Below are 27,814 nucleotides of genomic sequence, written 5' to 3' on the forward strand. Positions count from 1 at the left end.
TGTGCATTTTTGCCTAATTCTAGTTGCCTTCGATGCAAGGTAAGATTGGCATTCTTCTTACTGATTAAACAAACACCCTCAGGATGAACTTCATCAATTTGTCATCTTATCTCCAATGAGACAGAAACTTGGACTTCCCCTTAAGGCTTCTTGCAAAATTTCTTTCTTTCTAATGCCCAGGAAAAGTTGATTCATATTGTCTATGCTATCTTCTGAGGACTCTGTAAATACTAACTCTGATTTTTGCAAGATGCTGGTGTATATTTTTTCCTGCTGTTAGCAGGAGGAAGAATGCTTTGCCAACCCCTAAGAGCTCCGCTACCTATTTGTCTTCTGCAGAAATCCCATTTTCAAAATTCTTCTCAGATGTGGCCTCCCCATGTAATCTCTTTGATTTTAACATGGCTTACTCTCCTGCCTTTCTCCATGCTTTCCAGTACCACCTTTGTGTTCTCCTCCTTGTCTCTCCACAGCTCATACCACAACTTTCTTGAAGTCTGCTTCCACTGTATGAAATAGTCTTCCTGGCTGTGCTGTTAACTGATTTCCAAAGACTGATCTTACGGTCTAGGTTTTTTTACCTCTGAAACACAGAGCTTCTTGCTAATTGCCCAATTTTGCTGTTGCCCTGTAGTAAACCTTTCTCCCTTATACTTGATGCTTCTTTTCATCTTTTGTGTAACATAGCTACACCTGCCCTGGTGTGACACATTGGAACCTGTATGATTAATTAAACTAGTAAACTAATATGGTTGATTGAACTGGTTTGCTGATTGACCTAGAGTCTAGAAGTGTGTGCAGCTTTATGAAACACATACACTATAATACCAGTGCAAAGCTGGTATGCAAGTGAGCTTTTATGGCAATAAATTCCAATAGGTAAGAGGAAAGCTTGATGGACATGTTTGTGGGACACAAATAGACTGATTTGGACAGTCTACAAAACTTGTCGTATTTGTATTATTTTGATAAGGAAGAGAGTTCACAAGGTGGAACTTGCCCCTCATATAGTATTGTCCTGGTTTTGGCTGGCATAGTTAATTTTCTGCCTAGTAGCTGACATGGTGCTGTGTTTTGCATTTAGAATAATGTTGATAACACATTGATGTTTTAGTTGTTGCTGAGCAATGCTTACACTGAGGAGGCTGGGGGTGCACAAGAAGTTGGGAGGGGACACAGCTGACCCAAACTGGCCAAAGGGATATTCTGTGCTGTATGACACCATGCTCAGCACATAGACTAGGGGGAAAGCTGCTGGGGGGCTGCCGCTCAGCAGCACGCAGGGCATCAGTTGGCTGATGGTGAGCAATTGTTTTTCTTTTGCATAATTTGTTTTTCTTGGGTTTTATTTCACTCTGTTTGCTATTTTCCTTCTCATTAAAATTTCTTACCTATTTTATTTTATTTTATTTTTTCAATTATTAAGCTGTTCTTATCTCAACCCATAATTTTTTTTTACTTTTACCCATCCAATTCTCTCCCATATCCCATCAGGGAGGGGGTGAGCAAGCGGCTCTGTGGTGTTTAGTTGCTGGCTGGGGTTAAATCATGACAGGTATACATGTAATTCTCTTTGACATGAACTATGGAGACATGACATTCTAAACTTTGATACATGTACAACAGCTAGTTTATATTTTTGTGCATTTAAAATCTGTCCCTATTGTGGAGTCTTTGAGATGCTAAGGAGCTACAGGCTAAAAAATCAGGACTTAGATATGTTTCATTTTATGGAATTGGGTGAATAGATAGGCCTTAAGAGACTGAATCTGGTGCCTGTAGTTTAGTGTAGCAAAAGGTTCTGCGATTTACCTAATTTAATTTTATAGAATTATTATTTAAAAAATAGTTGAGGAATGGAGTAGAAGTATGAAATCAGTAGCTGTAGATGGAGGTAATTATAATTTGTTTCCACTACAGAACTAATTTTGTTGTGTGACGCTTACAATTGTTTCCACTAGGAGGCAAACCCAGACCATCATATGTGTTTCTTTGCACTTCAAATGTAAATAATAATGTTTATTTTCTAGTGAATGTGAACGTTTGACTTTTGGATGTGCAGGACAAGCATTTGCTCTAGGAACTTTTAAAAGTTATTTTTGTATCATATCCTTTCTTTCATTTCATCACAGTATGTTAAATTCAAATGTAGTGGTAGAACTTAGTTGGGAGGCCTAAAATACAGTTTCTTTTATGCTGTTTCTACCATAGTTATTTTAAATGGTATTTGCACTGGAAAACCTTCTGAATATTGTTTGTGAAAACATTCTTGGATATTTTTTGTTTCGGTATGTATATAAGAAAACTTTTAAGCAAAGCACAGGCTTTTATCATTACACACTGGATACAGCTGAACAAATCCATCACAAAGAAAATGCAGCGCTTCAAAGTCAGTTGTATGCAATCATAAATACATCTTGCAAGGAGAAGAATGCAGGATTCTAACAGTGATTAAATCAGGCACGAAACAGCATGACAGATCACAGTGGTGCACAATGCATATTCAATCAGAAACCCTATGAGGAGAGAGGAGAGTGTTTTTGCAGGACCCAAACTTAGTGGAGAAACCTAATAGGGAAGGAGATTCTTAACACTTTTTTCCAATTCAGACATCACTATTTTTGAAGAGACAAATAAAATGACATTACTCATTCTGAAAATTGTATTTTGATTTGTAGCTGTTTGCTTTCCGTCATGGCTTGTGTAAAATATTGCATCATACCCCACACTGGTTAAGTAACGTGTTTGCCTGTCTTAATCAGAAGAGTATGAATGAGTGAATTCAGAAGGCTTCTCCAGGTTTCCAAAATGTATTTGTTTTATGAGTTAGCAGAAAGTTACATGTTGGTGTCTTAACCTTGTGTCCTTCAAGGTGGTTTTGCCACTAGCTTTAAGGTCATGGTCACTGGTAGCTGTGAGGGGAATGTTGGTGCAAGGCTGGGCACTACTGAGGCAGTAGTTTTCCTTCCCTTTTCCCTCCCACAGGTACAAACAAAAGTGCCTTTCAGAATGTGCTCCTGAGCCTGCAAGAAAGACCTGTGGGGCCTGGCTTTGTAACAGGTTTTGTTGTTGTTACAGTAAATGTGTTGTTTAATGGAAACATGACAGGGGATGATATTAAAAAGTTGCCAACTGTTCAGACATAGGTCATTCAGCCAAAATCATGTGATTAGCTTAAGGGTTCTCGCTGATGCTCCTCACTCCTGGTGTCTTCAAAGTTCACCATTTTTAGGTCTGACATTTGGAAGCAAAGGAATAAATGACTCCAGAAATAATCTCCTTGTCCAGCTGCCCTTATTTCTCTGATAGGTTGTATTTGGGAGGAGTCTTCCAAGTCAAAACCTCTAAGGAGTATGGCTAAAAACAGGATTTGTCTGTCACTATGGCAAGCTATCAGTTCTCACATTCTTTCAGCTGTTAACAGCCTTTATTTTCATTTTCCTAGATCAAGTACAAAGAGAATTATGAAAAATCTAAAGGCAGATCTATGCTGGAGTTTGTGGATACACCAATGTATCAAGTTTCAAAGGAGGCTCAAAAGATGCAAAGTGAGGTTAGTAAAAATGTGTGCTTGAACTAGTAAAATGTAGATCAACAGAGCAGCTAACAGACGTCTTGTATTCAGGTTAAGAAAACGGAGCTGATTATAAAGGTTTTATAAACTTAGGATACGATAGGATTAGCACTGAGTAGTTCTCTTTGCTGTTCTGTAGCTCGGTTCTTCTTTCAAATTTGTTTTTTCTCAAAAGGCCATTGGTGCTAACGCTAGGCAGAGATTGTACATAGCATCATTTAATTGCAAATATGCTCAAGAGGTCATGTACTAGCTTCTTTACCTTTTGCCTTTAATTCTGTCTTTAATAAGGGAGGGTTCTCAGGTGGGAGCAAGTGAAGCCGCAAAGCCCAGTCCCACCCTGTGCCTTAACTGAAATGTGCTCCTGCTGAACAGCCTGGAGATCTCAGCAAGGGGGAAGGACTGTTCCCAGGCTCCAGAACAGCACTGGCTGTCCTACGTCAGGCCATATTTTTCTAACTTTTTAACAAAAAAATGCCAATGGTGGATGTTTCATGACCTCCCAAGCAATCTAGTCCAGTGCTTCACCATCCATCCTGAGAGAGCATTTCCCTGTCTTCCTTGCTGCAGTTTGATTCCATTATTTTTGCTGTGTGTCATGGAAAACAGATGGTTTCATCCTCCTGGTAGAAACTTTTATGTGTTTATAACCACTACCTTGTGTGCCATTTGTTTTCTCTTTACGAAGCAAATAGTTTCTTTCATAAATCAGGTTAAACATTTTCTTTGGAAATATCATACATATGTATTTTTATCTAAATTGTGCATGTCTTGTACAGATAATCTAGGTAATGAAATGAGTATTAAAGTTGTTGATTAATGTGGAAACTAATTTATGGCATGGCTTATTTCTGGGTCTGTTTACAGTGTTCTTTCTGAAATATGCTTGGAAATGCATGTGCATATACCGCTAATTGTTGGTTTTGCTTCAACAGAAAATGTATCGCAAAGATTTTGAAGAAGACATCAAGGGAAGACCCTCAATGGATTTAGACAAGACCCCAGAGTTCTTGCATATAAAACAAGTCACTAACCTTCTGAAAGAGGTATTGGATTTTTTTTGTGTGTCTGTGTTTTGTGAAGTTGTAAATGAGCAATAAGCAGCATCACTACAAAGCTACCAAGTACTGAACAACTTAAACTTGGTAGCTAAATACAAAAGTGACTTCATAAGTAAAAATTACTGCGTGTCATTTTATATTCTTAATAGTCCTGCAGTAAGAATTGATACTTTTTGAAGTTTCCGTATGAACATAAGGGTGTGATAAAGTGTAGCATACCTGAACCAGAAACACAGAGTTAAATGAACAAATCAGGTGATTCCACAGAAAATGGATCATTGGTGGGACATTCCCTCTGAGGGCCTCAGTTGTGGAATGTATTCTTCCCCTGGACTCAGCCCAGATTTGGTGACCTTTCAGGCATGCTGCAAAAGACATCTGTTTTGGAGAGGACCTAGAGTTTTCTTTCCAGATAGATGGAGGAGTGGAAAGGAGGATTTCTGTTGGTGGCCAGATGGCAGTTTTTCCTTTTGAGTAATTATTTCAGGTTTATGATAGTCTGTTGTCATGATGCCTCGAGCTGTGTGCAGTTACTTTTAACTAATTTAATTGAAATTGAAATAATTACCTATCATACATGTTATAGATGAAAATAAAGAATTGATTGAAATAATTGCCTATCATACATGTTATAGATGAAAATAAAGAATTGATTGAAATAATTGCCTATCATACATGTTATAGATGAAAATAAAGAATTGATTGAAATAATTGCCTATCATACATGTTATAGATGAAAATAAAGAATACCAAAATTCCATAATACAGCCGTGATATTACATAATCTGCATTAAGCAAATTTTGCTAGAAGGTGCAGGTTTTCTGTATGGCCGCTGTTTCTTTATGATTTGTCTAATGTTCTTCAGTTGTATGATATGGCAGTATAAATTATGTATGATACATGTGGCCGTATAAATTAAATAATTTTTTTTCCATAACTGAGGATACTTCTATCTTTAGAGTTTTTGTATTATTATTCAAAACTGTTTTCATGTTGTGTTTTAGTATTGGTTGGTTCTATAGATTAGGCATACTATTTGACCAGATTTAGAAGTAAATGTGTCAGCAAAATTCATAGTTAGAAATACCAGAGCTGCTACATATCCTCCATTTGAATTTGGAGCCAACAGTACTTTATTTGTATTTGTTGTGTTAAAAATTGATGTTTTTGCTGTGGCCCAGATGAACAAATTGAGGATTCTAGAATTAAAAACCCTCAAAGCTTGTTCCTTTCCTTGTTCTTTAAACAATTTATGCTAGTCTATGCTAGATTTCATATGCATAAAGAAAATATTTTCTTTTCAGGTATTTCTTTATTATTCATCCTCTAATAAATAATTTATTCTGATAAGCCTTGGCTGTCAGGTAGACAAGTCTCAAGATGGATCTAGTTTGTGCAGTATCGTTCTGTGCATACGTGTCTCATACATGCCTACTGACTGGGGGAAAATGCAAATGCTTGCATTTCATTGAGTTAGTCTTGCTGCATGCTGAATGTCCACAGAAGTGATTAGTGCATGCATAGTTGCAGCTGTAAATGTTCATTGAAAATTTTGATGTAACTTCCCTCCATAGTACTACATGCGTTAAGATGTTCCCTAATTCTTACCTCCTCAAGTTTTATGACTCATTACTTAGGGAGTAAACCCTGCTAGTAAGCCACAGGGGAAGAATATGAGAAAACGGAAATGGTATTTTAATTTATACCTGCATGAATTTCATATTATTTTGTATCCATATTCAAGGAACAGTTTCCAAACCCAAAGATTACATAGGTCAAATTAATTATTATTTTTCAAGATTCAGCAAAATTATGTATATCTTCATAGTCAAGGATGTAGCTCAGAATTTTTGCATGAAGGTTCATAATGAACTTCAAATAGATACTGCATGAAACAAGGAGGAGATCCTGGAGTTATTAAAAAATGAATTATTTGTTCAATTACTTTTTTGGTTTTTTTTTAATATTTATTGTCAGCTGTGTTCCATCTTATTCTGTTGCCTTCCCACTGTAGAGAATTCTGCAAATATTTCACATTTTGTAACAATAAGGACTTTCTTCTCTGGAACCGCATTCAAACTGTTTCAGAAAAGATAGCTGAATTTAATAATTCTAAATCAATAGAAGTTGTTTCCTGCTTGTTGCAGGGTATACTTCTAATGATCAAGAGAAGCTTCTTTAATAATACCTGGTTTCCTTTTGTTTAAATATAGAGCTTACAAGAGAAAAAGGTGCTCACTGCTGCTTATGAAATTTAATACATGATTAGAAGTATTAATTCATGTCTATATAAATTCTTCTGAAAAATAACTTATTTGATTTTTTTCTAGTTCTTTTTTCTTAAAAAAGCTTAGCCTTAATCTGGAGATGGGAAGAACAATTAAAAATCCTTACAAAACTTAAAGATCTTGAACCTCAATAGGCTTACATCAGCTCTCTAGGAAATGGGAAGAAGAAGAGCCAAATGGCCAGGGGCGGGTTCTGCTGTGCTTTTAATTTTGTACTGAACATTTGAGTACATTGGAGGCTGCATTTGCTACATGTTGATAGATCACATCAATCCAGTGTCTGAGGGGCACAGAAGTGATATGGTAGGAATTATTCCTTCTACATTATAATTTATCAAGCAGTTGTTTTAACAGGTCTTTATTATAGCATTCAAGGCATCTGTCCTGGCTGTGGTGCCATTAGTGGAACACAGGTGAAAACTGCAGCACAGCATATGTTAGTCTATAAAAACAAATGCCACCGCAGTTAAAATGTCTGTAGAGAGGCAGCCAAGGCCCCTAAACATTGTGCTGGCACCGTATAGGAAAGGACTTTTTCAAGAGCACAACAGGAAAATACATGACTACATTAAAACCTTTTTCACTTTTTCAACATTGTGCCTTTTGATTTCATAATTTCCAATTCTGTTTTAACTCTGAAACTTGTACTAATTCATATTTCATATAAATTTCAAAAAAACCTTTCAGACATTTAATAAGTGGCATTTCTTGTAAAGATCTTGTGCACAATATTAAGTGGAGAAATTCTCTCTCTCTCCCCACCCCTTCCCCCCCCTAGAAGGAGTATAGAAAAGATTTGGAAGAAGGGATGAAAGGAAAAGGAATGACAGTGTTTGAAGATACACCAGATTTCATTAGAGTGAAAAATGCAGCTGAGATCCTAAATGAGGTATGTTATGCAAGTCAAGGTTATTAATGTCATGAAAGATTCACTCTTTATGTTATACTTGACTGAAAATATTAATATTTTTTTTACATAATCTGCAATGAAATATGTAAGTATTGAAATGAAGGCTGGTTTTGTTTTGCTTTAAGAATATAGAAATGCTCTGGAAAGAAAACAATTTATGACAAATATTTTAGACTTTCAGGCAATTAAAAGGTCAATGGGAATTGTTAATGGGGTCTGTAGATACACCATTTAAAACGGTTCATTTTCCCATCTATTTATTCATTCAGCTAGTATAATTAATACTGTAATGGAAAAGAGTTGACCTGTTAATGGGCTTATAAAGAAAAGTCAATGAAATAATCTCGAGTTTTTTGGAATCATGTACCTGATATCTGAAAGTAAATACTGGTAATGACTGCCAGGCATCTTGGGAAGATCTTTTATCCAAACAAACTATCCTACTTGTGAAAACCTTTTTCCAAAAGTAGGGTTGTTCCTGAAGAAAGGGATTTTCTTGAGATTGTGGTTCATCCAATGCAAACAGACAGGTGGAGACTCCTTCCAGAGTCTATTTTTATAACTGAAGTTTGGTATTAACTATGTTGGTCTAAGTTGCTCTGGAGGTTACATGGAAGCAAGTAAGTATGCAATCTACTCCCATTGAAGGGCTGGGAGTGGACGTGGAAGACTCCTTGATCTGTGTACTGTCTCTTGAAGACCATCCTGAGGAACTCGTGTGCTCGGCAGGCCTGTGTGCCCAGCAGAGTTGCAAGCTCCCAGTGCTGGCGCATCTGCAGCTCCTGTGGATGGGCTTGCACAGGCTGCCTGGGAAGCAGCAGTGGGGCTGAAGGCTGTGGGGAGGGAAGAGGGAAGACAAAGCTTGTGCTGCCCTTCATGCCTTTGGGAAGCCATTCTTTCAGAGTAATTATTTTATATTGGTATAATATGTGTTTCTAGATATATATATGTGTGTGTGTGTGTGTTTATTTGCACACATGCACATACATAGCTGTAAGAACCAGAGGGAATGCCATGCACAGGGCCAATCTGACCACTGTAAAGAAGTGTAGAAATGCATATCTGTAACTCTCAGGATTATCTTTTCCTTGGTGTTCTACACGATATCGAAGTTGGGAGGAAACATCTGCCATTCCACCTTTAGCAGACGTAAGTGAGGGATGATGTCTTCTCACAGGTTAATGTCTACTTTTTGCAAAAAACTGTGGTTTGTAAAGTAGAGAGTTGTTTTATCATGTTTATTTCTACATCAGAGTGAGACAGAGATGAAAGACTGAAAGTCTTTTTGCTCTTGTTCTTGTAAGTGATCAGACCATTGTATTGAGTAGAAAAATATTTTCCTTCTTTTTTCTAAGTAATGTACAACCAAAAATAATTAACAAACAAGAAAAGCAAGACTAATTTTTTATTTTTATGCATTTATTTGGAAAAAGATCAACACATTTTCCACAGGCAGAGATAAACTAGAATAAAAAAAGAGCGATTACTACTGTAGTAGCACTGCCTAAGAATCTTTTAATTTTTTATTAAAAAAAAAGTACAACTATTTTATACAATATTTCAGTATTACATTTTAATATAATTTGCTGATGAGCAAGAAATATATCCTTGCTTGGATAAGCTAAAGATAAAATATTAATTTTGTTTCCTGGTTATTGGTTATTTATAATTTATGTTGCAAGGAAAAAGCAGCAATCATATATGAGTACTGCCACTTGCCTAATGGCTGTGTTTCAGGAAAGACCTATTAAATGAATAAATTACAACTTCCTGATCTGAAAATTCACTGGAAACAATTCTGTGTGGTATTAAATTTCTAACATGTAGTCTTTTCATAAATAAAATATTTTTTTGAAAGTAAAATGTGTTTCAATTTGGCTGGCACCAAGTACCAGATTATTACATTATGTTCTGCAGAGCTAAACTTCCCCCTTACTTTAGAGGATAATTGTAGCAAGCTGTATGGACCGATTTCCTGTCACCCTCTGCCAAATAAAAGAAATTAGTGGTAGAGTTTTGTGTATTCACTGTGTATCTCCTGAAGTTTTCCTCCTGTTGTTTGTTACGTATTTTCCTAAGAAAAGCTTATGAAGAGTCTTGAGAGTTGGGACTCTTGAGATTTTTGATTGAATCTAAATCTTAAAATTGGTTCTCCTGTGCAAAAATCTTACCTGTAACTCTCTGGCTATTGTGAATATAACGTACGAAGTTTTATCTTCACAGAAACAATACAAGAAAGACCTGGAAACTGAAATTAAAGGGAAGGGCATGCAAATTGGTCCAGATACTCCTGAGATAAGACGAGCCAAGAAAGCTTCTGAAATTGCAAGCATGGTCAGTACTGTACCTGGTACAAGCTGTTCGTTTGACAGAATGCAACAAATTATTGTCACTGAGAATTCCAGGTGGTGACTAGCCTAGGTAGTAGCAATGCCAGAAGTTTCCCAAATACCTAATCCATTGAGCTGCAGAGAGTCAAGAAGTTGCATAACCAGCCTGTAAAGGAAAGTTAAGACTTCCCAGAACTTGGACCTTTCCATCATCCTTTGCAGGTTGTGCTTGTTCCTCATGAACCATGCCTGGCCTGGGCTGTGTTCAGTGGCTGTGGGCCCTACTGCTTTTAGGTCTACATAGCTGCTTGGTTAGTTAGGGCCAAGTGATAAACAGAGTTGGAGATGCTAAAGCCTTATGACCCCAGTCTGGCAAAGCACAGCTGAGGGAGAAAGTCTTACCTACGTGTGTCTGTGGTTGCAGCTGCTGAAGCTGCAAAGACAGGTGGATGTGAAAGGCCACATCAGATCTGAAGTAAGCAGTCTGTTAAAAAAATTGTTTAGCTGGTCAGCAGCTACAGCATAGGTGTCTCTGGTAGATCCTACAAAGCTAATGCTGTTGAATCAAAAGTTATTTGGTGTTTTAAGAATGCTGTTCAGTGGAACCACACAGATTCAAGTAGGATCAATTTAAGAATTTGGCTGTCAGACGTGTGAGTATGTCCAACGCTATTCTTTTCAGAAAGAATACAAGAAAGACCTGGAGAATGAAATTAAAGGAAAGGGAATGGGAGTGGGCACAGATACCCCTGACATCCAACGAGCCAAAAAAGCTTCTGAAATTGTAAGCCAGGTGAGTACACAATGAATCTCTCTTAAGATTCCTTTGGAAATAAAACATAATTTAAAAACATAAAATCTTCTTAAACATACTTGGACTAAAAGGAATAAACAGTGCACAGTAAAAACATTAAATTAAGGGAATTGAAGAATTTATTCATAGTCTGCCCAGTGCTATCAGAATAGCTTTGAAGACAGCATGTACAAATAACTGTAGAATTAATTGCTCTTTTTCCCTTCTTTTTTCTTCAGAAAGAATATAAAAAGGATCTGGAGACTGAAATTATAGGAAAAGGGATGGAAGTTGGCCCATACACTCCTGAAATACAGCGAGTCAAAAGGGCTTCAGAAATGGCAAGTCAGGTAGGCATTAATTCAAAGGCTAAATGTTTTAATTCTGTATAACAATGAGTGCTTGACATACATCGCTCAAAATACTTTTTCTCTAGCTTTGCAGAGCCTTTAATACCCATATTAAATTAATTTACATGTAGTAAAAAGTCTTACTGTCTGATTCTTATTTGTGTTTAGGCCTGTTACACCATGCAAATTTAATTTAATTGTTTACATCTACTTGCAGGTCTTTTTATGTTACATAATGAGAAGATTATATATAACCTGACAATGAAGGGAAAATGTATAATACGTGTGAGAATAGATTGTATATGTTTTTTATATATTTTCAGTGTGGGACACTGTCAGATGTCTCACACGGACAATGATAACAATATCATGGAGGTGAGAGGTTGAAATAAACACTGTACAAGGGTGTTGGGGCTCATCAGCAGTAAGCATCTTTTGTTTCAGTTTGGATATTCTGAGCCCAAGAAAGCAGGAAATAAACATTTAAAAATTATTTTTCAGAAAATGTACAAAGATGAGGCAGAGAAGATGCTCTGTAACTATTCTGCTGTCCCAGACACTCCAGAGATGGAGAGAATAAAAAGTACTCAGAAAAACATCAGTTCAGTGAGTAATAGTGCTTCTCTCTTTGCTTGCAAATTTTCAGGTATTTTTCAGTTTCAATAGGCTCTCTTGTGCTGCAGCATGAAATAGGGAACTTATGAGTAAACATCCTTTAAACCATTTGCATAATTTTCCTGGCAAAAGCTATATCACTCATTTCTTTCAGTAAAAAAAATATCAAGCTTTTCTAGGTGTGACACTGTTATTTTGAATTGTTAAACCACTTACACCACCTTGCCAAGCCACAGTTATTTTTAAATGCAGATTTTTTTAATTTTTATTTTTCCGTCAAGCCCCAGGAAGTACTTTATTTAAAAGGACAGAAAAAATCTTAAGGCTTGTTACTGTGCATATAAGTTTTTTCATCTGTTTTGTATTATACGTACAGAACATCAAGATTTGGGTATAAAATCAGAACAGATCAGGTTTCATAAATACATATGTCTAATGATTTTATGTTATACTGGATCTATTTTTTAGTTTTATGTTAGATTTAAGTTTCAGTTTATCCTTAAATATAAGTTATGAGCATAGATTTCTAGAATAGCCCAGTCTGGGATGCATTCAGTTCCATTTCCCTTTTGGGCCCATTAATTTTCTTGTTTGTAATTCTGGCTTTGCTTGTGATGTAACAGAGAAGAGAAGAAGGAGTGAATACAGCCTCCACAACTAAAGGCTGTCCAGTTAGTGTCCGGTTTTTATGGCAGACTAAGTAATACTAATAAAGCCAAGGAACTGAGAGAAAGGAATATAAGATATTTAAATATTTTTGTATTATCTGACACAGATGTTGTTCTTTAACGTAGAGATATTATCAGCTTCTCCATCTCCGCATGAGTATAAGGTCAGTTAATTTCTCTCAGAGGTGTTTGCCTGCAGCTTCATAACCATAACACTGCGGCTTCACGAGGGGAGCAAGAGCCTGCGGGAGAGGAGAGAGGTTGTCTCTGAGGCTGCCCTAGGCAGTGGTCTCTCCTGTAACGTCTTCCAGCCATTACCTGCTCCTTCTCTTCCTTCGGATGAGAGCAGTTTAAAGCTGTATCTCTCTAATAGAAGCTGTTGACAGGCCCACTGGCCCCAGTTTTGTTTCTTGTGATCTGCTGCCTCTAGGTTTTGAATGGTGCTCTGCTGCATGGTGTGATGGCGATTAGCACCATCACTCTGGCATCCTAACGTGCTACGCCGAAACTGTGTAACAGAGGGGTTTCAAGCTAGCCTGTACTGATCTGCTTTCCTCCCTGCTCCAGTCTGTGGTAGCATTGATAGGAGTCCTCAAATGGGTCAGTGGGTCTGGCAGTGCCGACTCACTAGCAGTTAGAGACCAGGCATATAATAACCTTCCACTACTTAATTAAGCCTTGACAAGCCTCTGACGCATCTGAACCCCTTGCAGCCCTTTAGGCCAATCGGAACTTTCAGTGCCAAGACTGACAATGATCTTCTTTGTTAGTCTACTAGATAATACGAAATAAAAATATTTTGTCTTTAAGATGATTTGTATTTGCTTTATTTTGTGATCATCCTTTCTCTGTTTCTGAACTGGATCTGCCAAATGTAGGAAAGCAGTTTGTAGCTATGATTGAATTATGATTTTTTTCCTTTCTCTATGTTTTTTAATCTTTCAGCATTCTGTATAATTTAGATTATAAAGGTAAGTTACTTTTTACTAAGTTGAGACATAGCTGGGAGCAGCTCCAATGTGAAATAATCAGTGACCCCAATAGACTTCTGATTTTTGGATTTTATCTCAAGTATTTTCCTGCCTTAAGGGACAAAAAAAGTGACTAGCTCTGCAAATAAGAGCACTGCTGCTTTTAGCTCACTAGCCAATTTGGCAGAAGATTTACAATAGGATATTTACTGCACAGTCATCTTTTTCATAGAAAAATTTCTGACTCCAACATTTTTTACCATTCCCTCCTTGATAGAGGAAGAAAGTGTATTTTAGTTCAGTCCACTATGTAAATCTTTCTACCTTGTACTGACATATTGGTGCAGAAAAATGTTCAGGTTCTTACTCATCAACTGTCTCTGTTCTCACGTGATAAAATAAAATTCTAAATTGTTAAAGGTTTTCTGAATATTTAAAAAATGAGTTGCAGACATAAATAACCCACTCTCTTCTAGAATATTTGGCAATACTAGTCACCCTAAGTTACAGAGGACTTCAAGGAAGTAGGAGAAATGCATCAAGAATGATATTTGACTGTTTAAGGTTTATTGGTGGGTAAAAAAAGTTAAATAAATCTTGGTTTAAGAAAGGCAAAAATACTAAATGGTAAAGATTTATTTTATGAACTCCAGGATCAGTCTGGAAATACTTATTGGAATGGCAACAGCTGTGACACTGAATACTGAAATTCAAATAAAACTTCTTTAGGAGTTCTGCAGCATGAACTAGTGCTCCATGGTTACTTAAATTATAGACACATTTGGAATTTGTGGAGCAGTTATTTACTGTCTTTTTCAGTAACTTTGAATGATTGATTCTACTGATGCGCTTTGTGTTTTATCTTTTACTGAAACAATTGAAATAGAGAGAATTATATAAACAGCATGTGTATCTTTTCAGAAGCGAGCTTTGATTTTAGATGCAGTCCTCAGTTTTCTGGCTTGAACCAGTCAAAAATTGCGTGACTTGGATTGTAGCTCTGGCTGTTCTGGTTATTATGTCATGAATATGTCAATTTTCTAGTTTGTTAAATTAGAAATAATAATATCTGTTCACTTCTCAGAGCATTTTAAGATCTGAAGATTAAAAAACAAATTCAAATCTTGCATGTACATGCACGTTCAATTACATTGAAATGAACAGATTACTCAAGCATAAAGTTGCATTTATAAATGTCTATAGATTTTGATCTAAATTGTAGTTTTTCCAAAGTTAAAACTATTATTACAAATACTTAGAAATGTTTGAGATCAGTCTGAAGGATGATAATAGATTATGTGGGTTATAGGTGAAAAGAAACAGAATGTTGTTATAGTTATTGATAATTAGTCTGATTTATGAAATATTGAAGTATTTGCTTTCTTAGCAAGATTCATAGTCAGACCAATTTGGAACTTGGAAAATAGCCCAGCTCTTTTATGAGAACTTGTACTTGCATTGCTAACAGTCTCATAATTACTTTTTCTTTTGGGGAAATGAAGGTGTTTTATAAGAAGGAAGTAGAAGCTGGCACAGCTGTAAAAGAGACTCCAGAGACTGAAAGAGTAAAGAAAAATCAACAGAATATTAGTTCGGTAAGTGTTATTAACATTAATTATTCTTATGGGAATAAATGGTGGTAAAGTTTTTTTTCCATCTTGTTTACTAAAAATTCTATGTTTTCGTATCACGCATCTCATTCAAATGCTTCACTCTATCTAGTGTAGTTCTTCTGTGTCCAAAGGTAGAGCTTCAAATTGAAACATCATGAAAAATAGGAAAAATATTTAATTAAGTATTTGAGGAAATAATTTTGTCTTTCAGGAGTGAGAAACATGAAATGTACTTCCTGATATGACAGACTGAACAGCAGTTTTAATTTGCAATTTAGAAGAATATCATATCACAAAAAAAGAAAATCTGTAAAGTTCCTGTAGAGTCTGCATGTATCACATAGGGGTTGGTACAGTTTGCACTTCAAGAAGAGGAAAATTACGTTCAGACTCGAGCTATGTGAAAAGGTGGAGGATTTGTGCCTCTACGTGCTGATGACAAATTGATCTGTGGTTCTGATGAGACTGATTCTGAATTGATGCTTGTCTATGGATGCCCAATATCTTTGGCACTTTAATGCGCGACTGAAAATAAAACATCAAAATGAGAGTTTTCTACCAGTAGAACATATTCTTCTGATAACCATGTTGCAAAACTTGGGAAAAAGTGGAAAAGTGACTGCCAAGCAAGAAAACACTTCTAGCTGCATTTTTCACTTGCTTGGAATTTTTGTTGTGGAGTCCTCCGGGGCCATTTTTATGTTTGTGACATGACTTTTCTGATAATTAGATGATTTTTTAAAAGTAAAGCTTGAAAGTAACACATAGACATCATACTAGATTGCACTGAAATCCAAATTAGGGACTCTGGACACCTCTTATACTAGGATTTCCTCATTTACTGAGTAATGTTAAATACTGCATTTGCCACCAAAGTAAGATCAGGTAGAGAATTTCCATAAAATTTTGAAAAACTCATACTTTAGAATTCTCTGCTTCATCCATCGCTTTTCATCTTCTCATTCTGAGTCACAGTGCAATTTGAAGATTCAGTGGAAGCTATTGTGTCCTAGATCCTGAAATAGTGTTTCTGGTTGGGAAACTGTAGGCTTTCTTGATTTGATGGTGGAATTTTTTTGTTGTATTTTTTTATTTGTTCCCCACCAACACCCCCACCCCGGTGCAATTACGGTTTTGGGGCTTTATAGCCAGATTTGACTGGTCTAGAAAAAAACCCCTAATGTCCTCTTACCTATTTGCCAGTGACTACAGACATTTATTTTGAGGATAGACACACACACACACACACACAGAGGCACATGCACATATTTAGGAGTAGTCTTGCTCTGATGCTTTTTCTCAATACCTTTCAGAGTGAAATGGAAAAACAGCATACAGTGCTCTTTCTGTTTTAGAAATCCTAAACAGCGGTGAAGAGAGGAAAATGAAAGGTAGATCAGTATGCTAGTAAACATGCTTGAACAAAAGCATATCAGGAGAAACTCAACATGCAGTAGTGCTTAAGTGGTATAAGTAGCATGACCTTTTCCTTGCTAGTCTGTGTGTAGAGTTAGTATTTTACAAAAGATAATTTATTACATGTAGTGTACCTGTGATTGCTTAAGTCTTGTATAATATTTATTAATAGCATAGAATGCCAAATTTAAGGGCAACATGCAAGAAAGTTTTAAATTCTCTGTCAGTAAGAGGGAAATGATATTGTTCAGTAAGAGGGAAATTATGCTGTGTAATTTACAGGAGTCCCAAAGGAAGGGTAAATTACACCATTTTTGGCTCCATTAGATTTAAACATTTTACACATATCTTTGAATTTAGCCAGAAGGACTTAGGACAGCTTTAAAACTATTTGCTGAGCTAAATGAAGCTATGGAATGAATGTGAAACACATCTACAGTGCAAAAAATCCCAGAACACCAAACCATAACACTCACTGTACTACCAAACCATACAAAAAAGTCCATTGCATCATGTTCTGAAAGTGATCAGATTCTTCCCAGTGATGGATATAGGAGAGAAAGATCAGAATGGTCTATTTTCAGATTCTAAAAAACAAGGTGGTGACAGCCAAGGAGGTTGAGTTCATCTCACTTGTGATGATTTGTTTAGAAGAAGCAGCCTCCTAAATAGTTGGAGGCAAGATCTCACAGAACTTTAAAAGCAAACATCACACCCATGGGCTGTAACTGAATCTGAACCAAGAGGCTAGAAATAACTAAGGATTTTTTTCAAAACTTGTTTATTTTGAGGGACAGGCAGGGCTGGATGCAGCATTAAGAAGGAGGCTTTTGGAGGAAGACTATAATTGTGGTTTTGTTTGTGTGAAATCCATGAGGAAACCCCTGTGATATGTCAGTCACCACCACAAAGCTGGGGCCTGATTAAAACTCAAGCAACAGACATTTTGAACCATTTTAAGGACTAGTAGCGCTGCCAGTTCTTAAGCTTACCTAATAGTCTCTATTAAAAGACCCTTTTTTCCAGTGGTTTAGTACTTCTGCCAGTCCTAAACTGTCTGAACTGAAATTTTCCATTCCTGGTCTGTGCTTTGGGCTGGTTTGGTTTTATTTATTTATTTATAATTTTCAGCTAGAGCAGCTTCCAATTTTGAGCTTAGAGAAAAACAAGTTGTTTTGTCTGTTTTAAAAGATCTGGGGCTCTGCAGAGGTACCACGTCTTCAGGAGAACTGAAAATTATCTACTAAGCAACATTTGGTACAGCGGATTTGGGAATAAAGTGGCTAGGGGTGAGGAACTGAGAGTAGAAGGGCTTGGTCAAAGTGGGCAGGCCAGTTGTGGGGAAGGACAGGCAGAGCAATGTGCTCCTGTGCATAGGTGCTTCCTTCCAGAAGAGCTGAAACAGAACCCAAGGTTGTTTAGACTCATCACTCCTGTGATCAGTGTGTATTTGAGGTACCCTTGGTTAAGTATTTTCCCTTTCTTCAATGATGGTGTTCATGGCGGTGATGATTATTCTCATGGGTCTGTGCAGTCAATCTAACCAAACCACAAGGGACTTAAGATGAAGGCACAAGAAAAAATGTACATTTGTAGTTTTTTTAAATCATGAGAAGTTGCCTCTCCAGGAGGTACCTTTAGTGAATATTATTAAGGTCACAAAGTCAATACTCAAAAGCAGGAACCTGAAGGCAAGTCCCTGTGTCTAGACCTGATGATCCATTGCCAAAGGATATGATTTTATACTTAGCCATGAGGCGGACCTGCTCTGGCTTTCCATTTTATGAACTACAGTTGAATGGGAATTCTCATTTGAATGCAGGTGCTGTATGATCCCATGTTTTTTTAAATTATGTAGCTAGATTAGCTGTTACTTGTCTGTGCTCTATAGTAAAAATAGTACTTTTACTTGTCACAATTCCCTTTTTCCTCATTTCACCGCAAAATTACTGAATTAATGTATGTGAAAAATGCAGATGCTGTAGCAAGGAGCAGCATAGAAAAGTTCCTGAAGAAATCAGTAATTCTGTCAACAAAGCAGGACCTTAGACTAGTTAAAACACCCCATCAGTCATGGTCCACATGCGAACTACTCACTAAGTAAGGGTCATTGAATATGTGTGATGAATGAGGCAGAAAACCTGTTTTTTGTAATAGATAAAGAAGGTTATGAAGCACTTCAAGAGGAAAAGAATGAAGTAGTATAAAATATATTAAAAACTGTATATGGAGCACATATGTCCAAGGGGCAAAACTAAGGTTACATTTAGGTTAATTGCATCATTTTCTGATTTTTGAGTCTTTGATTTTGCAGCCTTAAAATGTATTTAACAGAAGTTTTGTATGCCACATTAATATACAACTATACAAATTGATTCATTACACTGTTTCCTTGTTCATAAAATACTTTTCCTTCTTCGAGTCTTGCTAATGAAAAATGTTTCCAACTATTATATATCACCACACAGATAGTTTTGAATGTTTTGTGAATTTCACTGCTTTATTACCACTGTAAAGAAAAAGAAAGCATGCCATCACTGTAAAGGATGGCATGGTCTACAAGTATTGTTTATTCAATGGTGGCATAAGAGATTTGAAGCTCAGTGTGCAGAGTACTGGACAGGTATTTCATAAAAGACAGTAACAAAGACAGTGCACAGATTTGTCCAAGACCCTTTTGGATAGCATATGGAAAATCAGAAAATATGGTGCCTTTCTCTTTAGTACCACGTCCACTTAACCTTAGATTTCTTTCTCATTAAGTTGAATTCCAGTTTTGGTACATATGGTGTATAACTGAAGAAATTCTAGTTCTGTGCATCTTTCAAATTGTCGAGTGTACAATATCCAAACATGCTGCTGTTTAGAAGAGAATAAATGTGGCAAAAGCAACAGTAAATATCTGACGGCATCTTCAAAGGCATCATCCGTCCAAACATCTGCATTCTCCCTGATGTGTCTGTGTGTGTTTTTAGAAAACTTGAAGGAGGCTTTGAAGTCATCCACACTTTCAAGAATACATCTGTGAAATGTTTCATTTATGAAATGGACTGGTAGGCTCCATAGCAAGATGATAGCAAGACCAAGTCATTGTGAGAGTGCTGCAGATCTCCAAGTAGTATATGCAGAATCCCAATTATCATGAAGATAGCCACAATTCCATGTGATGTTTATTTCCACTGTAAGAGTTTTAGGATACTAGGCTTCTTAGATGCGCTGCTGCATTTTATCAGACAAGGTGCATTGGAGACCTTAGCAGCCTGTTTCAGCAATGAAATAGAACCCTTTCTTTTTAGGTCCATAACATTGATAGGTGTGGTCTAGCAGTGCAGTATGTGTAAGGGAGAGATGACAAAATATTTCTTGTGTTTTAGTGTTTGAATCTTCTTTAAATTGCTAACATTTTGTAATATTTATTGTGCAGATTAAATACAAGGAAGAAATTCAGCATGCAACAACTATTTCTGATCCACCTGAACTAAGGAGAGTTAAGGAAAACCAGAAGAATATTAGCAACGTGTGTCCCATTTTCATTGCTTGCACACTTCTCTCTGCTGTATTAAATGTGTTTGTGCCTCAGTGAATGTCTGTGGCGTTTGTGCTAGTTCCTGTTTGTCCACAAAGACTAATTTAATCAATTAATGGTAAGATGGTAACTCTTCTTCTTGCACTTTAATTAATATCAAAGAGTGTGAAGTATTCCTGTTGAAGTATTAGTTGTCTGTGTCTGAAATAGAACAACTGCAAGAGGGTGAGTATTATGTATCATGTGGGAAGATGTGGGTGTTTAGTAAGGAGTGGTATTTTCCATCCAAATGCAGTGTGCTCTTTAATGTTGTCTAACACACTGTTGTAGTTCTGTTACTTGGAAATCTCTGTGTAATATCTTCTGCCATGTTTGCTAGGTTCAGTACAAAGAACAGCTCTGCAAAGCTACACCTGTGAGCATCACCCCAGAGATCGAAAGAGTCAAGAGGAATCAAGAGAATGTCAGCATGGGAAGTTGCTCTCGTTTAATCCTTTGTATAATTTTTGGGTGCTGATGAGCACTAGGTTTTGCCTCCAGAAGCTGTGCCTTTTGCTAAGCTAGGTGTGGGGTCAGTAATGGAATTACTTGAAAACCCTCTTTTAGGAAACAACTGTGAAAAGTTGTTGCTTGGTTTGGGAAATGGCATGTGAAGCATCACATACTCCATTAAAGAAATGGCAGTGATATTTTGGAATGTTATTCTCTGCCTTGGATATTTGCAGGAAATCTTGACAGATTTTTTTTTTAACAGAATATCCTTTTCCAGCCTTTTTTTTTTTTTCCCTTTTCTTCTTGTCTTTGTGAAATAGTGGCTATGGTTGTATTCAAACTCCAGCTCTCTTACCTGTCTCTTTCTGGTTCCTCAGTACCCTTTCTATCAGAGTTCAGTATTTAATGTCTCACATAACCACTAGAAAGTCATACCATTTGCAGGAGCGCAGGGAAGAAGGCAAAGACTTTTGGAGCACACTGCTGCCTTCCTGCATTGTTGGAGTTGTACCCTGTTAATAAGTCTTTGAGAGACCAGCCATTCTCCTCACTGGGAACAGCCGTCAGCAGCCGTATTTCACGGGGCTGTAAATAGCTACAGTGTTTCCCTGCGGTGTTATCTGCTGTGTTCCCCAAATTAATTTAGAGTTGCAGTTTTCAGGAGTACTATCCCTCTAACCTAAGCATATGCTCTTTATTCCTGGATTTATGTTGATAAATCTAGCTCTTCTAAAATGCACACTGTTCAAACCAACCTGTTTTTCCAAGTGTTTCAAGCCACTCGGTGTAGTTGTTCTGCTCACATCATTGTTTACCTTTAAGCAATTTTTGTGTCCTGCAGTTTTCATTGGAAAGTGTAAATTCTCTTTCAGGTCATTAGAGTAGCTTTGGGCAAGATTCTTTAACTTCAGATATTTCTAGCAGCATTAAGTCTGGAATAATCATTTTATCTTTACAAATGTCAGTTTTTAAGTTTAATCCATTTGAAAGTTTACCATAATTTTTATAAGACATTAATTTTTCAGTTGATGTAGATGTACATGTTGATGTAGACAGACCCAAACGGTGTTGTGTGGGAAGACAGTCGCTTGAACAGTATGTGCGTTACTGCTGCAGTGCACTGCAGGATTATGAGCATAATGTATCAGCACAGCTATCCTTATCACACAAAACTAAGAGCTTATTTAAAAAAAAAAGGAGGGGGGGGGGTTTTGTACAGAAACATTTATTTTACATATGGATTGGCATAAATCATGCCAGGATCTCTAATTATTGACTGAATGTTTACCGTGTCTGACTTCCTTGTATTTGGGGCCAGGGTTAACATTAGACTGCTTGGTCTGTCAATGCCATGTCCTATCCTTTATCCTCTTTATATACTGATCCTGCCTTGAGTATGCATTTGATTAATGTGTCATTGCTACAAGTGCATTTTGTTAAAAAGTAATAGAGGGGATATTCCTACAGAACATTTAAGTAAGCACATGGTGAAATTTAGGCAGTTGAATTCAATTGGCAGTTGTCTCATGTATTGCACCCTTTGTGTTTAATCACATTTGAATATATAGAATATAAAAGCTAGAACATGGATGGTATTCTTATGGAATTGCTGTGTCTCGACAAATATATGTTTACAGTGGGCATTGCTGAAATTCAGTTTTTCATGTGCTCTGCTTGACTTTATTGCATTATTTGTGGCTTACCCCATTCCAAATATAAGGCACTTCTGTATACAGCCAAGAGCCAGTGTGGTAAACGTTGAGATGTTGTGTGCATATGTGTGTATATATCCACACAAATGCATCGGTAAGAAAACTGTACAGAAAGAATTCAAGGTTATGCTTCAAAAATCAGTTCTCTAAGTTAATAAACTTGAAATGCATTTTAGCTTTTCAGTTGTTTCCTGGATGACCTTTTAAAAATGTATGATTTATGTAAAGCAATATGATACTGCTTTAGCTGAAATAGTATGTACCATTTCATTCTGTTAAATAATAGGTTCACTACAGAGAACAGCCTGGCAAAGCTACTGCTGTGAGTGTCACTCCTGAGATAGAGAGAGTCAAGAAGAATCAAGACAATATCAGCTCGGCAAGTTGTTTGAATCTTTTTGTCATTTAGATTTTCAGTCATTGTTGGAATATAACAAGGATATGCTTTCCCACTTAGATTTGATGTGTCAAAGGACTCCAACTGCATTATGCACTGAATGGATTTTTTTTTTTTTTTTATCCTTTGAGTAAATGCACTGCACATAAGGGGAATATTCAGACTTACTTGATTATTCTTGCAAAAAAAGTAAGTGGTGGTGTTGGTGCCAGTATTTTTCAAGGGGAGAGTCAGTAGAGGTCAGTCATTCTTTCAAAAATCTTTGTCTCTTGTTACCAGGTTTTAGTTGCTAGATTGCAGGAGTAAATGGTGATAAAAATCAAAGGAAGTAAGAATTTAACTTTAGTGCAAATTCTGTTTTTTTGTAATTCAAAGCGTGGAAGCATATACTCATCCATTCCACTCTGTGACGTGCCACCTACATTAGACCAGAGTAGTCCTAAATAAATACTAAAGAGTGAAACTATACTTTTACTGGCTTTTATGATAATACTTTTTTTTTTTTTCTTAAGTGGCCACTACAGTGGTGTATGAAGCAGCAGAGAGTTCTAATAAGAAGCAAGGAAAAAGTCAAAACAGCATGGTGAAGTAAAAGGACCAGACTAGTTACATTACAGTCTGTGTCCTCAACACTGAAACAACATCAGTGACAAAGCCCTTGCAGATGGTAAATAAAACAGATTTCATGCAGAGACACTGTTTCAGGGTGACAGACGAGAATTAATAGTAGTGAACACTTTAGAACTGAGTGTAGGAGTGAAAAGTAAAGTAGGTTGGATTTGTCAGAGGATTTGTTCAGGGATAAAGAAACAGAATCTGACCTTGTAACTACATATGTCTTAAGTACGTTCTTAAAATGCTCGTGCATGTTTACCAAAGTCAATTAGTTTTGAGGTCATAGTTAAAAATAAGAGGAAAGCTTCCCAACAATTCTAGACTTCAAATAATTTGTTTATTTCAGAAAATGAAGTGCTTTTTTCCAGGTGAAGTGCTTTCACTTTGTTGCTCAAGATTTACGGGGATAAATGCTCCTCTGTGTTAATGAGAAGGTGGTGAAAACCAAACTATGTTGGTTGTAATTATTCTGTCCAGAAAAATGCCTTATATTCAAAAGCATATATAGCTGAATATATTTGCTAAGAAAATTTACTGTTTAATTAAGAAGGGTTTGAAGAATATGCAGTGCCATATATTTCTGTTTCTCTGTACATTACTTCAAACTTACCTATGAATCACAGACACCAAAGCTCATATTTTCGTAGGTATGTGGTGCTTAGCTAATATGTAATTTTAAGGAGGGTTAGGCAATTTCAGTACTTGGTTTCTCTCATCACAAATGCAAGCTGAAATAGATTTGCACAACTGATTTGAGAAGTAATACTTTGAGCGTGAATATATAGGTAAATCTAAAATATTTACTAACACTCAGTGCACAGGTTACAATGCAATGTAGGAGCTAAGAAACTCCATTAGCAGCCAAATTCAACCAGCCAGAAGAAGCTGTAAGAGTACTCACTCTAGAACCAACAAGTAGGACTGACTACTGTTTTAGAATTTTGAGTGTGGGGTTTTTTGGCTTTTTTTTTTGTTAAAGAAATAATTAACCTTGCATCTTTACAAGTCTGTAAAATGCCACGAAAGAAGTTAATTAGGAAAAATGTGACATAGGAGGTTCTGCACTTACTGATACACAGAACACAGAGCCCAAATGTTCTCTTTGAAAGCAGCGTATTTAGATTTGTCCCAGACATGTTGCTTTTGGTGCTGCTAGCCAAGGCTAACTACCGAATAGAAGTAAGAAGGCTACCAAAGACTAACCCACTTGTAAGGGTTGAATTCCCTAGGAACTCAGGAGTTCTCATCTAATCCCAACCTAGAAGCAGACTGAGGACAGAATCTGGGTATGCCTGGGTAATAAGAAAGTAGCTTATCATCAGCCCTACAAATATGTTTTAAAGATGTCCAAGTCAGACTGGTGTTTTCCTATTATTTATCTTATTTTTCAGTTGATAAATGAATTATTTAACTTAAGTAATTTAGACAGTCAAGAGTTTCAGCTTTCAGGTAAATAGATTTTTTTTTTTTTTTAAGTGATTGGTAGAATAAATGTGCCCTTTGGCCTTACCAAATACTAGCTAATCTCTGAAATAAGTTGTTAGGAAATGAATGTGAAGAAAGAAAGAAGAAGAATGTTGGGCATTGTGATTTGCAAATGATACAGTTGTATGGTGTGATTCTCACCATCCTTTCTACTGTGAACAAAAACTTCATGTGTGCTGTTGTTGCTGTTTTGCAGGTCAAGTACAGCAGTGATCAGAGGCAGATGAAAGGTAGATGTAGTGTGCTTCTAGACACACCTGAGCTAAGGCATGTCAAAGAAACACAAAACAACATCTCAATGGTAGGGTGTTTTCTTCCTATAACTAGAGTATGCTAAGGAATGGCACTTGACTTCCATTGGATTTTCCCTTCCATTAATATAGGTAACTAATGAAACTCTCTGCTTACGTATGGAAAGAATATTTTCTTCTTATGCCTGTTGAGGGAGTGTTTTCTAACTGCATATGACTGTAATGACCATTTTCAAAATACTAATAAACAGTTTTCTAACAGTTAAATGTCTGTTACTTTGTTTGGGTTTTTTTTTTCCTTCAAAAAGTACACACCTCATTTGAGCATCACAGTTTGACTGGATTAGGTGACACACTTCACCTTGTGCCTGTGCACGTTCCTGGTTTCTATGTGACTTTTGTCTTGGAATGAGTTGTTTTGTGTGCATTTGCTTGTGTGAGAATGTTTGTCAATTTAATTATTTGATGATTAAGACTATTTAAAAAGTAAATATGCATAATTGGGGGTACTACCTTTATAACTCATACTAATACTGGTTTTGTTCCAACACCTGGTTATATAACACTTTCTACCCTAATGTTCCTGTTGATTTTGTTTTACTTTTTTGAGCAAGCTGCTTAGAATAACTGCAATTCTTCCTAAAAACTTATCTTTAAAACCATCTGTCATATGATAAAACAAAAGAACAAAAGAGTACCTTTTGTATGAAACTGTGCATATAATCAAAATTCCTAGTGAATGAAAATACTTGATTTCTTTAGAACAATTACTGCTGGAATGTTTTTTACTGACAGATGTAGTTGTCTACATTGGTAGAGAACTATCCTACCTTAGAGAAGAAGGGATAGACCAGATGACCTCCTGAGGGTTTTTTCTGTCCTGCGTGACTCTAAGATAATGCTTTGCTGCTTGAGTTAATGCCTAATTCAGTGGCAAGAGAAAATAAATGCAAAAATGGTAATAAAATATCAGGAGATCGTTAGGGAGATGGAAAAAAATTGGCTGGCCATCCAGCCTGTCTCATGTGTGTAACAATTCTATTATGATGCAAAACCCAAAGAACATTAAGTGCCTCCTAAAACAAACACATATGCATTCCTACATAGAATAACCAATTGATGCCAGTTGCAGCTTGGGGAAAAATGTAATTCTTCTTGTTTTTCTAGGTAAAATATCATGAAGATTTTGAGAAGACAAAGGGAAGAGGCTTTACCCCAGTGGTAGATGATCCTATAACAGAACGGGTGCGGAAAAACACCCAAATTGTGAGTGATGCAGCATATAAAGGTGTACATCCACATATTGTTGAAATGGATAGAAGACCTGGAATAATTGTTGGTAAGTTGCTAAATACCATTGCTATTGAAAACGCTGTGGGGAAGATGAAAGCCTCTGCTTGTGTTCTCAGTTATATCCAAGAAAAAGTACTCACAGATTTCCTTTTCACTCTTTTCTCAGTATGAGTCTTGTGTTGAACTACTGGTTCAATGCCAGCTTCTAGCAAAGTAATAATGGTAATGAATGGGAGATACATTATCATTTGCTCTGTAATTTTTTAAAAAATACAGATAGTCATTGCTATTACTTGAAGTTTGAATTTTGACTCTTCAAGAAAGGCCAGAATATCTGCAATAATCTTCATTTTGCACAGAAAAGAGAAGATTAAAGCTGTGATTCTCCAAAATTTCAATGTTTAAATGTTGCAGACCAGTTTGAGATTTCCCCTTCTGTCAGTCAGCAATTTCTCCAGAGCTGCGCATGCTCCATTTACCTCTTTGGAATGTTTTAGAATTTCACACATCTTTCAAAATACCTCAAGCTGTAATTCATCAGTAACTCATTAGATCTCTGGTAAGTTGAACACTAGTGTTCAGAAGCGACATTCTGAAAGATGGTCCAAGATAAGACCAGGTATTCAGGGGGTAGAATATGGACTGGTTTTGTAGGCAGAAAGTAGTGCATTAAGATTGCATTTGGAGTATTCATAATAAACACTCTTTCAAAATCAAAACAGATACCTGAAATCTTTTAAAAGTTATAAAGTCTGCTATGGCAAAGGAAATGGTAACCTGACTTTTTTTGTTCTCCTTTCCTTTTCTTTTCGTGTGTCCTTTTTCTGTTTTTCTGTGCTTGACAACTGTGTAGACCCCAGAGGATTTACATACGGAAAAACATGCTGAGATAGTGCTCTAAAATCCTTCATATGTAGTAATAATAGCAAGGGTTGACTTTAAATCTACCTTTCAAAAATCAGAGAAATGGCAGGTCAAATGGACTAACTGGCGGATCATATAGTCCATCCTCCTGCCTAAAACAAGGTTAACTTTATTTGTATCATTCCTTCTTTGGATGGATGCTTCTTTGGTCTTTTCCTTAAAGTTTCCAAATGAGTCTTCACCACATAAAGAAACATAATTCTTTCCTTTTCTGTAGCCACCTTTTATGTGTCTGCAGCTACAGCCTTATATCAGAAGTGATTTCTCAGGGTTCAGAGAACTCTGCCTGGGGAAGGTACTGGTGCTTTTAAGACCGTGCACGTCTCAGAGGGTCACACATTCTGGATCTAGGGCAACAACTTGACCAGAAAATCCTTGTCTGTAGAGACCCAAGCGCTTGAACTCACTTCCATAGCTAGAAGTGGTGCATCCAGCACTTGAACTCACTTCCATAGCTAGAAGTGGTGCATCCAGAGAGAGAGAAAAGCTCCTGTAAAATTGCAGTTAAATATACAGTTTTCAATATGCT

General features: G+C 36.6%; 1 protein-coding gene across 4 annotated transcripts in view; it reads left to right on the forward strand.

Moving 5' to 3' along the window:
* NEBL (nebulette) overlaps positions 1-27,814 on the forward strand; it is a 269,845-nt gene that overhangs the window by 208,069 nt on the left and 33,962 nt on the right. The window contains exons 10-22 of one of the 4 annotated variants that reach the window (XM_055708679.1): positions 3,446-3,553; positions 4,510-4,620; positions 7,703-7,813; positions 10,058-10,168; positions 10,847-10,957; positions 11,197-11,307; positions 11,809-11,913; positions 15,064-15,156; positions 20,015-20,107; positions 20,496-20,587; positions 22,606-22,699; positions 25,014-25,118; positions 26,236-26,407. In XM_055708679.1, coding sequence (XP_055564654.1) covers positions 3,446-3,553; positions 4,510-4,620; positions 7,703-7,813; positions 10,058-10,168; positions 10,847-10,957; positions 11,197-11,307; positions 11,809-11,913; positions 15,064-15,156; positions 20,015-20,107; positions 20,496-20,587; positions 22,606-22,699; positions 25,014-25,118; positions 26,236-26,407 — 1,417 coding nt within the window. Of the gene's footprint in view, positions 1-3,445; positions 3,554-4,509; positions 4,621-7,702; positions 7,814-10,057; positions 10,169-10,846; positions 10,958-11,196; positions 11,308-11,808; positions 11,914-15,063; positions 15,157-20,014; positions 20,108-20,495; positions 20,588-22,605; positions 22,700-25,013; positions 25,201-26,235; positions 26,408-27,814 lie in introns of those variants that run through there. The other 3 variants (XM_055708681.1, XM_055708680.1, XM_055708682.1) reach the window with 3 other exon arrangements.

This window comes from Falco cherrug, chromosome 4 (assembly GCF_023634085.1).
Source record: "Falco cherrug isolate bFalChe1 chromosome 4, bFalChe1.pri, whole genome shotgun sequence".
NCBI lineage: Eukaryota > Metazoa > Chordata > Aves > Falconiformes > Falconidae > Falco > Falco cherrug.